The 13841-nt window shown below is 38.4% G+C and overlaps 1 protein-coding gene across 4 annotated transcripts in view; it reads left to right on the top strand.

Moving 5' to 3' along the window:
- Window positions 1-13841, top strand: part of NISCH (nischarin) — a 29366-nt gene that overhangs the window by 11848 nt on the left and 3677 nt on the right. For 2 of the 4 annotated variants that reach the window (XM_039734154.1, XM_039734155.1), the window contains 12 exons: window positions 1179-1274; window positions 2888-2983; window positions 3299-3454; window positions 4849-4917; window positions 5368-5553; window positions 5758-5886; window positions 6316-6429; window positions 7257-7365; window positions 9701-9822; window positions 10673-10728; window positions 11210-12517; window positions 12907-13081. In XM_039734154.1, the coding sequence (XP_039590088.1) occupies window positions 1179-1274; window positions 2888-2983; window positions 3299-3454; window positions 4849-4917; window positions 5368-5553; window positions 5758-5886; window positions 6316-6429; window positions 7257-7365; window positions 9701-9822; window positions 10673-10728; window positions 11210-12517; window positions 12907-13081 (2616 nt within the window). Of the gene's footprint in view, window positions 1-1178; window positions 1275-2887; window positions 2984-3298; window positions 3455-4848; window positions 4918-5367; window positions 5554-5757; window positions 5887-6315; window positions 6430-7256; window positions 7374-9700; window positions 9823-10672; window positions 10729-11209; window positions 12518-12906; window positions 13082-13841 lie in introns of those variants that run through there. The other 2 variants (XM_039734156.1, XM_039734157.1) reach the window with 2 other exon arrangements.

Genomic DNA, 13841 nt, shown 5'->3' with positions numbered 1-13841 from the left:
CAAGCACTGTGGGTAGGCCACTGTATGTGAATACATGTGCATTTGTGCATCTATATAAATCTTATCCCCTTTCTCACTGTCTGACTGCATCTGACAGATAAAAATAAAACTCTAAAAAGCTCCTCAGTTTCATAGATGGCCCTGAATTTTTAGCTATTTCAGAATGCTATAAAATGCTATTTCAGAATAAATGTAAAATGGCCTCAGAACAGACAGTTTTTGTCAGGAGACAATTTGACTTTTTTTCCTACCAAATAAATGAATTAGACTTTCCCTAAAGTAATTTTTAACACTGCTTGCTATGACTCAAAAAGTCATTTTAGCCCCTTTATTGCATGAGGAGCTGCCTTTTAACTGTGTCATGTATTCAAAGCTGAAATCAAATGGTGGATCAGGGAAGCCAAACCACAGCTGTGCTGGTGTTCCTGGGGCTCCTCAGTTGCCTTTGTCATCCTCTGTCTGTATAGAATCCTCCAAAGGGAGGATTTTCTGGCTGGAGAAGAGCTTATTGTTTAGCAAAATGGGCATCTGCAGAATTTCTAGCCCTTCTGAATGCTTTTGAGTGGGCACATTCAGAACTTGTAAGATCCATAAAACCAGAGAAAACCCTTTGAGTTTTCTCTCAAAATTCTATTCACAGCAAACATAAATGAAACCACCTGCTTTTTATGCTGCTGACATGCTCTGGGGCCAGAATCCTATGACCATATGGATACCAGATGCATTTTTATTGATGTATCAGTGTAATGCTTGTTTTCTTCAAGCCCATCTTGTTAGTGCCTTGAACTTCACCCCTTGTAGTGGAATTAAAGACAGTGCTGACTTGCAGGGTTCACTGGTTTCAAGGAATTTGTTTTCAGTGAATATAACTCTGATTTTCAGCTAAGAATGCTTGGTCAGCCTTGCTTATGATATTGCTTTTTGCATGCCCCATGTGCTACAGAATGCAAGCACAAGGTGGCACTTCAAGTTCAGTGCACTTAGCTGGAGCAACTAGTATTTGTTTTCCTGAAGAGTTAACCTGCAAATGTCATGAATCATTTAATATTTGAAGAATTGCTTGGAACTTTGGCTGCCTTTCCAAGCCACTGCCCTTGGGCCATTGCCTGTGTGAGACTGGAATGGGAACAAGTTGGATTGTGTGCACTAACTCAGTTCTTTAATGTCTTAAATGCCAGGTCACTGGAACAGGGGGACCTTTTGGAACCAGTAACATTCAGGAGCATCTCTTGCCTTTTGATCTGTCTATTTTCAAATCACTTCATCAAATAGAGGTAGGGCTGAAATACTGCTCATAAATGCATAGGTGCTCTGCAAATGCCAGGCCTGCTTCCTGTATCTCAGAATGGTGATTCTCTGCTTTGATTTGCTGCTGGAATTGGGGAATGCAGAGTTTAGGAGAACTGTTTCATTTGTGAAACAATGATTTTTCACAAGTTTTGGAAATAAGGACACAACATTTAAATAAGAAGACCTTGCACTGTGTGTGTTTCCAAAAAACACAGTTTCCAGTTTTCACACAAAACCTATACCTGAGTGTCTTTCCACTGCCTTAAAGAACTAACAAGTGGTTATGGTAGGATCCCCTATTACAAAGTGCTTTTTGTTTGGAAAAAACAAATATTGTCAAGTATTTGTGAAAATGCCCTGGCATTAAATTTGTTTGTGAAAGTGCCCTTTTGGGCATAGTGCTGCTTGCTTGATAATTTGCAGATGTTTTTCGTTGCTCTGCTTGCAATATAAATACCAGGGTTTCTAGCAGTTTTCAATGAATATTTTTTGAAATACCTTCTTTGACCACTTCAGGTCTTTCCAGAGACAGACTATCCAATTCTGTTACACAGTCTGTACTCTGTGCACTTTTGGTGGACTTTTGCTGTACTTTTTCTAGTACATGAATGCTATTGTCTCATTGATATGAGACAGTTGTTGGTTGAGAACTGAAGAGTATTTCTAAAGTCAGTGATTTATTGTCATTCTCATACAGAAAAGAAAATACAATAGAGTGAGAGAGTGTAACACAGCAGAGAGGATATTGCAGATTTGTATCAATTTTCCCCTTTTCTGTGGGCATGAATGTGAGGAAAAAAGATTTTAGATCTTGAAGACTTTTGAAATGGTATGTTCATGAAAGGTTTTGGATTGACTGGCACTAGATGAACACTTTCATCCCAAAGTAAGCATTGTCCAAAAAGTAACAGTGGTGACCTGGGAAGAATTTTTTCAAGAATGAAAGATTTTTCAATCTCTGTCAGTTCATTGTGGTTTTCCTGGTACACCAGCAAATGTGCCAGCTCTCGTGGTTGCACAATGTGTGTGACTGTCTCAGAGAAGGTCCTGGACAGATGCTGTAGCAGATTTTCAGTAATGTTGTTTCAAATTAAGCTACAGAAAAAGAGACTTTGTAATCTTAAACTTAGTCTGTGTAATTAGCTGACTACAGGTCATTAGATTAGTGTCCTCACATTCTAGGCATTTCTTTTTTCTTATGGTAAAAAGGACATCTGATACCCAAATGAATGTGTCTGCAGGTACAGTCATAGCTTGAAATGGATCTCTTTTAGGTAACAGTAAAAGTGCTATGACTTGTTAAATCACCTGGGTAATTTCATCTTGAATATGGGGATAGGTGGAAAGTCAATGGAGAAGCTTTGTTTAAATATATGTTTGAATTTCACTTTTCTCTAGTTATGTCTCAAATTTCTTGCTTTAGCTTTGCCAAATGTCAGTGTTTCTGACCTGATAATCTCAGGAGATTTTAAGAAGTGCTGCAACTACTTTGCAGATTGCTGTAGAATCTGCTGTTGAAGCTTTCAGCTACCTCCTTTGTGTCTCATTTGTCTGTCCTAACACTTCTGACTTTGTAATGTGATTTTTTTTTTTATAGATCAGTCATTGTGGGGGAAAGCTTATCAAAGGACTGACTTCATCAAAACATGCTCTGGCCACTCTGAGTGTTCGATTTTCAGCAACATCAATGAAGGTAAGAGCAAGTTCCTCCTTCTGGTGAATGTTCAAAGCATGTGCAAAACCAACATGTACAATGGGGAAATACCCATTTAGAGTCCATGGAGTTTTCTGTACTGCCTGTTGCAGATTCTGTTTTCAAAACCATGGAACTGTAAGGGTTTTCTAACCTTACAGAATCTCAAGTTTCAGTGAGGGAAGTGTTTGGATGTGTCCCTTCAAAGGGACACTCTTCATGCTTGCTTACATGGGATTGTTGGCATAGTTTCCAAAACCATTAGCTCTCCCTGAAGAGATGTAAGCCAAATGTTGGTGTCCTTCTCTTAAACAGGAAATCCTGGTGCCTGAGGCCTCTGAGTTTGATCAGTGGGAGCCAGAGGATGCACTGGATTCAAGTTGTCCAGTGACAGCAATTATTCCAACCTGGAGAACTTTAACGACTTTGGATATGAGTCACAATAGCATCTCTGAAATTGATGACTCAGTGGTAAGAAGTATTTTTAAGTTGTGGGGAAGAAGTATGACTTATCTGTAGCACATATACACAGCAAGGATTTTGGATTTGCTCTATTGGTTTTTCTGGAGAATTTTCAGTTGCACTTAGTTGGTTATCTACCCAAGTTAATGCTTAGGAGATTTGTTCTATAAGATCTTCATTTCCTTTGCTAAAGGAGAATAGTTTTGTCATTTTGTGTTCTGTAGGGAAGATTTCCATGAATTCTCACTTTTTGAAACAGGCTTTTACTGTTTGCCTTGGCTGTAGGAGCCAATTAAAATGTATTTTAAAAATTTTCTTTAAAAAAAAAAAAACACCTCATGGCTCAGCTTCGGAGTAGTTATCACAGCTGAAGATTTCTGCATGTTTAAAAATGTATGACTTGCTGGCACCTTTCTTGACATCAAAACAATATGAAAAGCAGGAAAACAAAATCTTAAATATTTTGTCAGTACTTTAGAATTTTGTTTTGTAAATTAGCTATTAAGAAAAAAATTTACATTCATCATGAGAGCATGGTAAAATATGAACATAGCTTTTTACTTGAGCTACTCTTGTGAAGCAGGAAATAATTACATGTGTAGCTCAACCAGACATCATAGACTTGGAGCATAATTATCTTGTTCATGGTTTTTTGTGATGTAGATTTAAGATGCTTCAGTTCTGTGTGCAGGTCTTAACTGGCCTGTCAGTGCAAGTCAATTCTGAGATTACAACCAAAATAAAGCAGATGCAAAACACTGAAGTCAGAATTCAGCATCAAGTTCAAGGTTTGAGACCTCCAAAAGTAAAAGGATTTCTGAGAAAAAATGCATTTTCTACAAGTTTGTGTGACCTTATAGTTCTTGGCTGGTGTAATCAGTAATGGATTTAATCTGGGTTTTGGTACTACTGATGTTTGTGTGTAGCATAAAACCTCTGGTTTATCTGTTTGTTAAGACCAAAGCAGCATTATTGAGTTTGATCTATAGTTAGTGGGGAAAAACTAGGAGAAATTATTTGTCTTCAGTAAGATTAAAACTGAATGGTGCCCCTCAGAGTAACCTGGTTTTCTTAAGAGCAGGAGTCAATTATTTTATGCCCCAGGTCACATAGAACGCTTTCTTGTTTGATCTATAGTTAGTGGGGAAAAACTAGGAGAAATTATTTGTCTTCAGTAAGAAAGATTAAAACTAAATGGTGCCCCTCAGAGTAACCTGGTTTTCTTAAGAGCAGGAGTTAATTCTTTTATGCCCCAAGTCACACAGAATGCCAGAAGCTGGGAAGAGAGACTGCATTGGATAACACCTTCCCATTGCTTTTGCTGGTCAGCAGATACTGAAGGAAGTGTGGTCTGACTTAAAACTAAAGTGCATTTAACACATGTATTTTTTTTTCCCTTCTAGAAATTAATCCCAAAGATTGAGTTCCTGGATTTGAGTCACAATGGGGTGTCTCTGGTGGAAAATTTACAGGTAAGTGATGCATTTGAAGGTGAATTTTTTACCCAGCTGCCTGAGACCTTAGAACACAGATTTTCATGCTTCATAATTTTGTTGCTCGTCTTCATGGAGAGTAGTTTCAGCCCAAATAGCTGCTTCTTTGTAACATCAAGTACTCTTTTAGTGATGCATTTCTTAACTGCTCCTGGATATTTTAATTTCTTTGCCAATATTGACATGCATTTAGTTCCTAACTAAATTCATTCACTGCTGGCTGTATGCCTGGGTTGGTAAAAATGCAGTGGAGGAAATTCCATTTCTACAAGCTTTAACCTTTGTAATGAACAGTTTCAGGTCATGTCTTTCATGATCTGTAGTGTCCAGCATGAAAACACTGTTGCACAATAAAATGAGCCAGTCTTAAGATAGCAGCTTTGTTCAGTTTTAATTGGTGTATAACTTGAATTTTCTGTGCTGTTGCAGCATCTCTACAACCTTGTTCACCTGGACTTATCCTACAACAAACTTACATCACTAGAAGGTGTTCACACAAAACTGGGAAACATCAAAACTCTGAATTTAGCAGGAAATCAGCTGGAAAGGCTGTGTGGTCTTAACAAACTGTACTCATTAGTCAACTTGGATCTGAGCAACAACAAAATAGAACAGGTAACTGTTGACTGTTAGTGTCAAAATGTGTGTTAGATCAGAAGCCATTTCTTTTAGTGGATCGAAATGCAAATAAATAAAAGTGGCTGTAGTGGTTTTTCCTGGTTGTTGTATGTATGTAATCCATGCAAGAAATGCTCAGCCTGTGTGCTCATTTTCATTTTGCCAGTCTGCATTCATGCTTTTATTCTCAAATACTTTCAGATTGATGAAGTAAAAAATATTGGCAACCTGCCATGCTTGGAGAAGGTGATGTTATCCAGCAACCCACTGAGCATCATCCCTGATTACCGCACCAAAGTCCTCGCTCAGTTTGGGGACAGGGCCTCCGAGGTGAGCCCCAGAGCTGCTCTGCTCACCCTCTGTTCTGCCTGGGGAGGGAAGTAGTGCAAATGCTTTGAAAATCTGAGGGGTTTTTACTGGTCATTTTACTGGGAGAAGGTGTTTAGAGAGTGAAACCTTATCAATGTTACTCGGCTGTGCTCCTGGATGTAAATGAGATTTTACCCTGCCCTCACTGGGTAACAAACTGTTAATATTGAAACACTGTTCTGCTGGAATGGTGTTAAACTTACCAAAGGTCGCTGAGTTTGCATTAAAGTGATGTTAGCTCAAGGTCTAATGTGGTAATTGTTTCTTTATAATGGTTACAAAGATGCACATGGTTTGCATTGAGCTGTGGTAATTTATGATTGTTCCATTAATAAAAATTGGACAATGCCTAGGTTTCAATGCTTTAAATATTTTAACTTATTTTTTTAGGTTTGTTTGGATAACATTGTTACCACAGAAAAGGAACTAGACACAGTAGAAGTGTTAAAAGCTATTCAAAAAGCAAAGGAGGTGAAATACAAACTCAGCAACTCTGAGAAAAAGGTGAGTGTGGTGCTGTGAGAGAAATATAATGTGCAGCTTACAAAAGCTTACAAAATTACTTCTACAAGTTAAATTTACACAGAATACACTAAATTTTCCTTAGGATTAAAATTTTTATGCTTTGTGTTTTAATGTGATATGAACTTTTAATGTTGCCTCTTTTACCTATTTAGTTTTCAATGCGTTTTTGGTAGTTATTTGACCTTCTATTTGTGGGCTGGCTTGGGAGAGAGGAAGTGGGAGGAAAAGATAAAATGACTTAATGGTGTACACAGTGAATTCACAGTTGGCCTTAACAGCCATATTTTCTGTCTTCTACAAGTATTGCAGAGCTGTGATTTTACTGCTTGCATTGCAGAGTACTGAAATTACTTCCCCAAACTTTCTTCCTGTGGGTATTCAGCAGTGAGAGAGAATCAGAAATCTGAATTCTCCTTGCCTTCCCTCATACCTGGCTGTGTGCTGTGTAGTTGGTTAGTCTTGGTTTGGAAATCAACATAGGCACAGAAGAGGTTCTGTCCCTACAATGTAGAAATCCTGGTGTCATTCTTTTGACTTGTGACACTGCCAATTCTGTCAATACAGTGATTAGTCAGTGGTCAGAATGACTTCTCTAAAATAATTCTTAGTGGAATTCCACCTAGTGTGAAAATTGAGACTTAGAGGATGTGACCACCTCCACCACTTAAAAAAAAAAAAAAAAAGCTGGCACTAACTTTCCCTTTACTAAAATTGAGAAATCTTGTGTGGACTTACTTTAGTTCAGGATCTCATGTGTCCTGTGTATTTAGTTTTTTTCTTTAATTGCTGCGTACTTTCTTTATTAGATCAGTGAGGACTCCAGGCTCACTGCTGCCAGCTCCAAATCAAACTGTTCTTCTCTTACTGTTCGTCCTTCCTCTCCCTCTCTGCCTCGTCCTGTCAGCTCCAGCCAAGGTAATCATGTATGTATCGTGCTGCTGGGCTGAGCCTCTTGGTTCTGCTTTTCTAAGCTGCATTGATATACATGAATATTATGTGCATGGATTTAGGGCTTTCAAAAGAAGCACAAGACATGGTAGAATTGGCTTTGAAAGTGAAAGTTGTATGGAATGTGACTCAGCAAAACTGGCCTGTAGTTCCCAGTAGTGGTTAAGTACCTGGAGTCAGAGTTTGGGTGCAGGACTTTTTACTGCATCATCCTGCAGAGGACTAGATATTATTTCCAGGTTTAGAGTCATGCCTTAATGGTAAACTGTGGCATAGAGAGAAATATTTTAAAATTGCTTCATTACCTATTCTTGGTCTGCAAAATGTGAGCTCAAGCAGCATATGTTCCATTAGTACTTTTTGCAAGAACTGCACTTCTGTCACACCAGGGGGAAGATAGAGAAAGGAGATGAGTAAAAGACACCTGTGGGATTAGTGTTCTGGCTGAGCTGGTGATTTCAGCACATCTGTTGTGCTCTGTAGTACCTGCTGATCTCACCTCAAGTTTTTTTACTCTGTGTTTCAAATGAATGTGCCTGCTGCATTAGGAACTTAGAAGAATGACTTAACTTTCCTCTTTAGCCCATGGACTGACTTATGTGAATATTCACTTGTGACTGAGAAAAAGAGATAAAAATACTTGCTGGTTTTGGCTTTTGTCTGACTGAAAAGTGCAGTAGAATATGCATAGTGAGAGAATACTTGGTGCCCATCTAAAAGAGCAGGGATTGTCTTCTCAATTTCTTGGGGTGGCACAGCTTCCTCTTGCCATTAATCAGTGGATTGGTGGATAGGGGAGAGAAGCACCCCTGAGGAGCTTGATCTTTGGAAAAAGTCCATTGCTGTGACTTCTACAGAATCAGCAGAGGTTTCTTACTTCACTCTAGAAAAATGAAACTGTTTTGACAGCATTTGATTAAGGGGCAGACACCTTAATACAGATTCAGTTGCTTTTTATGTGCTTTGCCTTTGTAGCCCTTCTAGATCATTTTTCATCTGCAGAAAAAAAAGTCATTTTTTCCAGCATCAAGTAAATGTGTGCTTTAAAATATTAAGCACTTGACAAACTGTCTGAGTCCTGTAACTATGTAACAACCTGCAGTTTTATATTGGACTTGCTGTAAAAATGTATGTCAGCAACCCCTGGGACTGTTTAAATTATTTTTCAATCGATATTGTATGCTATAATAAATGTTTAGGAGGAAACAAATCTTGGGAGAAGAAAAAATATAGATCTTTCTAAAGGACTTGGGAGTTCTATAGAGTGGTATTTCCTGTAGTCCTTTTCCATAAGATTCCTTCAGTAGAATTTTGGGGAAGGCTTTTATAAATAATGGGAAAATAAGGACTGTGCAGGTTGTTTCTCAACTTTGGCAATAAAAATTTATTATTTGCTACATATCTAGCTATGAAGGGTTGTTTTCAAAATACCAGTTTTGAGAAATCTCTTTTAAAGAAAATGGAAATCTGCTAAGCAATTTGTTTCACTGTTAGACCTTAAGTCATTAATAATGGAATTAATTTCCTGATGTGCTGTTTCTATGAATTGTTTTCTCTGCATTTTCTAGACACCATCTGTTTCCGTAACATATTATTCATACTTAATGTCACTGGGAAATGGCTTATGGAAAAAGATTAAATATTTATATAGGAAACAGAAAATCAAAAATAATGCTGTCATGTTCTGGTTTTCCTGTCAATTTGAGTTTCCTTCTTGCTAACACAGTATTTTGTTCAAGTAATAAATACCTCTTGTGTTTCCTCTGACCATGAGATGTCTTGGGATAATCTGCTGAACTTTACCATCAATCCAGAAAGATACACACAGGTTTTTTATGCTCGAGCCAGAAACAAGTCCACACTGTAATTTTGTTGATTATTTTCATGTTTAAATACTTGAGCTGGCTGGCTCAGTGGCAATACTAAAAATCTATTTGCTCTGTTGTGTCAGTTCGATGCTGTGAATATCAAAAAGTCAAGCACCCCTGAGAATGTTGCCTTGTATTCACTCATGATTAAGTTTTTACTGATGATTCAGCTTTGAACCCTTGAAAAAGGTTCCAAATAAGGTGAGATAATATCTTAAGAGGCATTTAAGAGATCAGAGCTTCTAAGTCTTTTTAATTAAACTAATATTCTACTTGCTTTTTTGTCCTGGCTGTTGCGTGAAGATCCTCTAGCTTTAATGATTTACGATTAGATCTTGTTGATACAGTTTTAATTGCACCTGATTGGCAGATACTATTAGACATTTATTTTGCTTTACTTCAGTGATTTAAAGAGCTGTTTATATTTGTTCTAGAAATAATTTGTGAAGAAACAGTCCTAGCCAGCAGTTTTTTGCAACCCAGTGGTTCGACTCCTACAGACCATACAGTTCCCCAGAGATGCTTTGAAATACCAGACTCCAGATGTAAAATTCAGGTAATTGCCACACTTCTGTTTGTATTATAGTATTTTCAAAAGCTTTTGCAAACTTGCCTCTGATGTTAAACTTAGATTATCATAGTAATCCATAGCAAGGGTTTTTTTTTGTTCTCAGAGCTATTTTAGTGGAAAAGGAGGCAGCCCAAATTTGATTCAAGGGTGTTTGGTCCAGCTTACAAATTAAATGCAAAATTCAAGTTTACCAGAGAAGCATTGCCACTATGGCTTTGAGATGTTTACCCAGTACTAGTAAAACATCATTTAGTAGCCATTTAATGCTGAGTGTAAGAATTGTGTCTTATATTACAGTATCAGTTTTTGAAAGGTGATTCTCTTGCTGGTAGAGCAGAAGAATCTTCTCCCTGTCGATAGGCAATGGCCTTAATTTGTCTTCTTCTGTCTCCTCCAGTCTGATAACTTCTGGTTTGTGATTTCATTTGTGGTATTGGAAGCACTCTTCATATGCATGGCTTCAGGGAATGAGACAGTAAGACTTGGTGTCTCTTCCTTTGCTGCCTGTGTAGTTGGTCTTTGTCAGGTTCTCTTAGTGTTTGGCTTCAAGTTACACTAATTCAGTAAAAGCTTGTAGAGTGCTGAAATGCCTGGGTCACAGGTTGGATCTGTTCTCAGGTCAGCAGCAGAATTCATTCTTCTTCTGCCTTAATTGAATGCCCAACCTAAAGCAAACAGTATTTTTGGGTCCTCAAAGGATGGCTGTTAAGCTCCCTGTGAAAACAGCAGGACTTGGCCAGCTTTAAAAATCATGAGCCAGCATTAACTTTGCTTCTCATGTGTGCTGAGCTCTTAAGTAGTTTACAGCTTCCTGATGTTACTTTCTTCTCCTTAGGCACCTGCTTCTTTATTGGATTCATGCAAAGAGTATGGTGGTGGTCATCATGTGTGGTAAGCTACGTAAATAAATTCTCATTTAAACCCTTGTTAGCTTTTGGGTAATAATAGTGGATACTGTTTTCTTAAACACAGCCTTTAAGGCAAAACACTCTCTTTCATTGTATTCTGCCTCTGGCTTTTTGAACCGAAAATATGTTTTTAACCTTTGAACCCTGGAATGCAGCTGGTGGTTTCAAAGCCAGCAATAGCTGTATTGTCTAGTCCTTTAGCTTGTGGGGTTGTGCTTACTGGGGATGGGAAAGGAAAGAGGAGTTAAACATTTTAATTTTTACTTTCTATAGCATTATACACTCCCAGCCTTTAAAAGCAATGGCTGTGCAGTACAAAGATGTTCTACAAAATTACACTGATTTAACTGTATTAGCAAGAGCAAATATCAAAGTTCTGAGAAACAGCACCATGAATTGTAGGTAGTCATAACTGTTTTTAAACTCAAGTTTGTACTTACTGTGGCTTCTTCTCTCTTTTGAAGTTTGGAGGGAGAACACTGTGCAGTGCCTGACCCCTGTAACACCATCATCTTGCCTTTTAACTGTATGTCCTACACTGCCACCAACCAAGACTTTGTCCAGCACCTTTCTGCCTCGATAGTGCAGGCTGTGCAGAAATCTGCCCCCTCCCTCCCAGAGAATAAAGGAAGCCCTGTGGATAATTCCACAACCACAGACAAAGCAGATGGATATTTTGAAATGGGACTTCATGAAGGAGATCAAACTTTTGAGTTCAGCACTACTTTGGATGTTCAATCATCTGACAACATAGCAGTGGAGAGTGTTGACATAGTCAAAATTCTCTGGAGCTTTTCAATTCACATTCATAAAGGACTCAGACAGTTTGCTTCCTGTTTGGTTTTGACTGATGAGATGCTAGCTGTGTTTGAGATTCCTCATCAGGAACTGAGAGGAAATTGCCAGCACATCCCTTCTGCCTTGAAATTAATGCTGTGTTTTCCCTACACTGATCTAATAGAATTTGGCTTTCTCCTGCCAGAAATCTGTTTAACTCTGAAGCTGAAAAACAGTGACCACTGCCTGTTTATTGTTTCAGACTCCCAAAATCTTCAAGACTTTTATTCCTGTTTACAAACGTGTTGCTCTCAACACTACACATCAGTGTTACCAAGCTCCACATGGTACTGTAGAAAAGCAAATCTCCAAGAATTTCTCTGTCAGCTTATGGAATTGAATTGCATTTCAGCCGAAGATGTTGAAATAAAAGGTTGTTTCCCAACATATCTTGTTTATGGGAATAAAACCAATGTGCAGAAAGTCTTGCATCAACCAGAGTCAGCTGGCAATAACAAGGAATGGTCAAAGAATGTTTTGTGTTCTGCACTTTATTCTTCAGTATATAAATCTTCTGACCAGAGTTCCTGTGTGGTCCATCCATGTTGGATATTTCTAACACCCCAGCATTTGTACATAGTGAAGGTGGATTTCAGTTTACTGCCAGGTAAATGGGTAGGCACAGAGGAGCTGGGAAGTGTATTTAAGCTGACTAGAATTCCATTGGCATCACTTGTGCTGCATCCAGCTCACGGTGCCACGCAGCAGAAGGGTTCATTTTTGGATGGACACGTGCTGGAGTTGCTTGTTGGATACAGATTTGTTACAGCAGTGTTTGTTCTACCTCATGAGAAATTCCACTTTCTAAGAATCTACAGCCTTCTAAGGACACTGCTCCAGGATGTTAAGACTATTATTATTTTCAAAGCTTCAAGCAAATTGGATGCTGTAAGAAATCATGCTGTGGAGGCAAACAGACACGGTCAGGCAGCCAGGTGAGGATTCCTGTGAAAGCTCTCTAGCACAGTGCTTGATGTGGCCAGACCTCTGTGTTTGCTGCTGTCAGTGTGCGAAATACTTCTGCATTGTGCTAGTCTGGTGTAAGTGTGAATGGTTATCCTGGATGTTAGCAGTCCACCTTTTTTTTCCTGCTTTGTTGCTGCAACATAAAATGTAATTTCTGATGGAAGAAAACTTCCTATTTCGTGTGCCTGCAGGCTGAGGTCATAGCAGGTTGACAGCTATGGTCAAGATATAAATAATTTAAACTATTAAAATGGAAGTTACCTGGTTTTAATTGTTGAATGAAATACAAATATTTTTGAAGGGAAAATGCTGTGTAGATCTTTACATTTTGATTATTTGTGTTCTGGATCTTTTCTAGTTTTTGCAAGCCTCATCTGACATTGTCATCCTTATACCCATCTGAGCTTCTTATGCAGAAGATAACAGAAGACAACCAGATTCCTGTTCACCTTCATGTTTCTGTGTCTCTGCAGTATGTGGCTGGGCTGCAGGGAAGAGCCCTTGTTGAATTTTTCCATAGCAACATTGCAGAGGTATTATGTCTATATCAAGTGTACAAAAACATGCTTTGTGACCTTTCTGTGTACTGCACAGTATCTATAAAAACTTTCCTGATTGAATTTAGCCACAAGAATTAGGCTCTGGGAAACCTGAAAGCATTTTGATCAAGAATCTGTGTGTTATTCCATTTTGGGATCCCTGCTACAGCACTTGGGATCTTGCAAGGCATATTTTGCCTTCAGGATCTGTGGTGCTGAACAGGAGAGTACACTGGTGTATGTCTTGAAGATGTGATTGCTCCAAGAATTTTCCTCTATTTTCTTTAAAGTGGGAAAAGGAAATAAAGTAACAGGAATGAAATTATTTGGGGAGGGTTCCTAGCTAAATCAACAAATAAGTGTTATGACTTGTTTTTGTGGTACTGTGCAGGACTGCAGCACCATGTGCATGGCTGCAGGTGCTCCAGAAACATGAACAGATAAACCTGATTTCTGAAAAACATTTAAGTGTATCTGGGGAACATCAGATTGAAAAGTAAAAATATTACCCAAAATTTGTGATGTAGCTTTTTGAGTGATAAATCACTGTGATCTGAGTACAAATGTCAATTGAAAAACTTGAGAAATAGATACATTTTTCTTATTCCCTTACCTCTCTTCCAAATATTTTAAGTAAGCACAGTTACAAGCTGTGCTTCTCTTTTTATATCAGCAGAAGCTGGTAAAAAAAGCAGGTGACTCATTGAAAGGTTCACAGTAAGCCCATCAAGTTAGAAGCTGGGAAGATGCTGAG

Source organism: Passer montanus, unplaced genomic scaffold (assembly GCF_014805655.1).
Source record: "Passer montanus isolate IOZ18808 unplaced genomic scaffold, ASM1480565v1 scaffold9, whole genome shotgun sequence".
In the NCBI taxonomy this organism is placed as follows: Eukaryota; Metazoa; Chordata; class Aves; order Passeriformes; family Passeridae; genus Passer; species Passer montanus.
The sequence above is the reverse complement of the archived record's forward strand: the minus strand, read 5'-3'. Positions and strand labels throughout refer to the sequence as shown.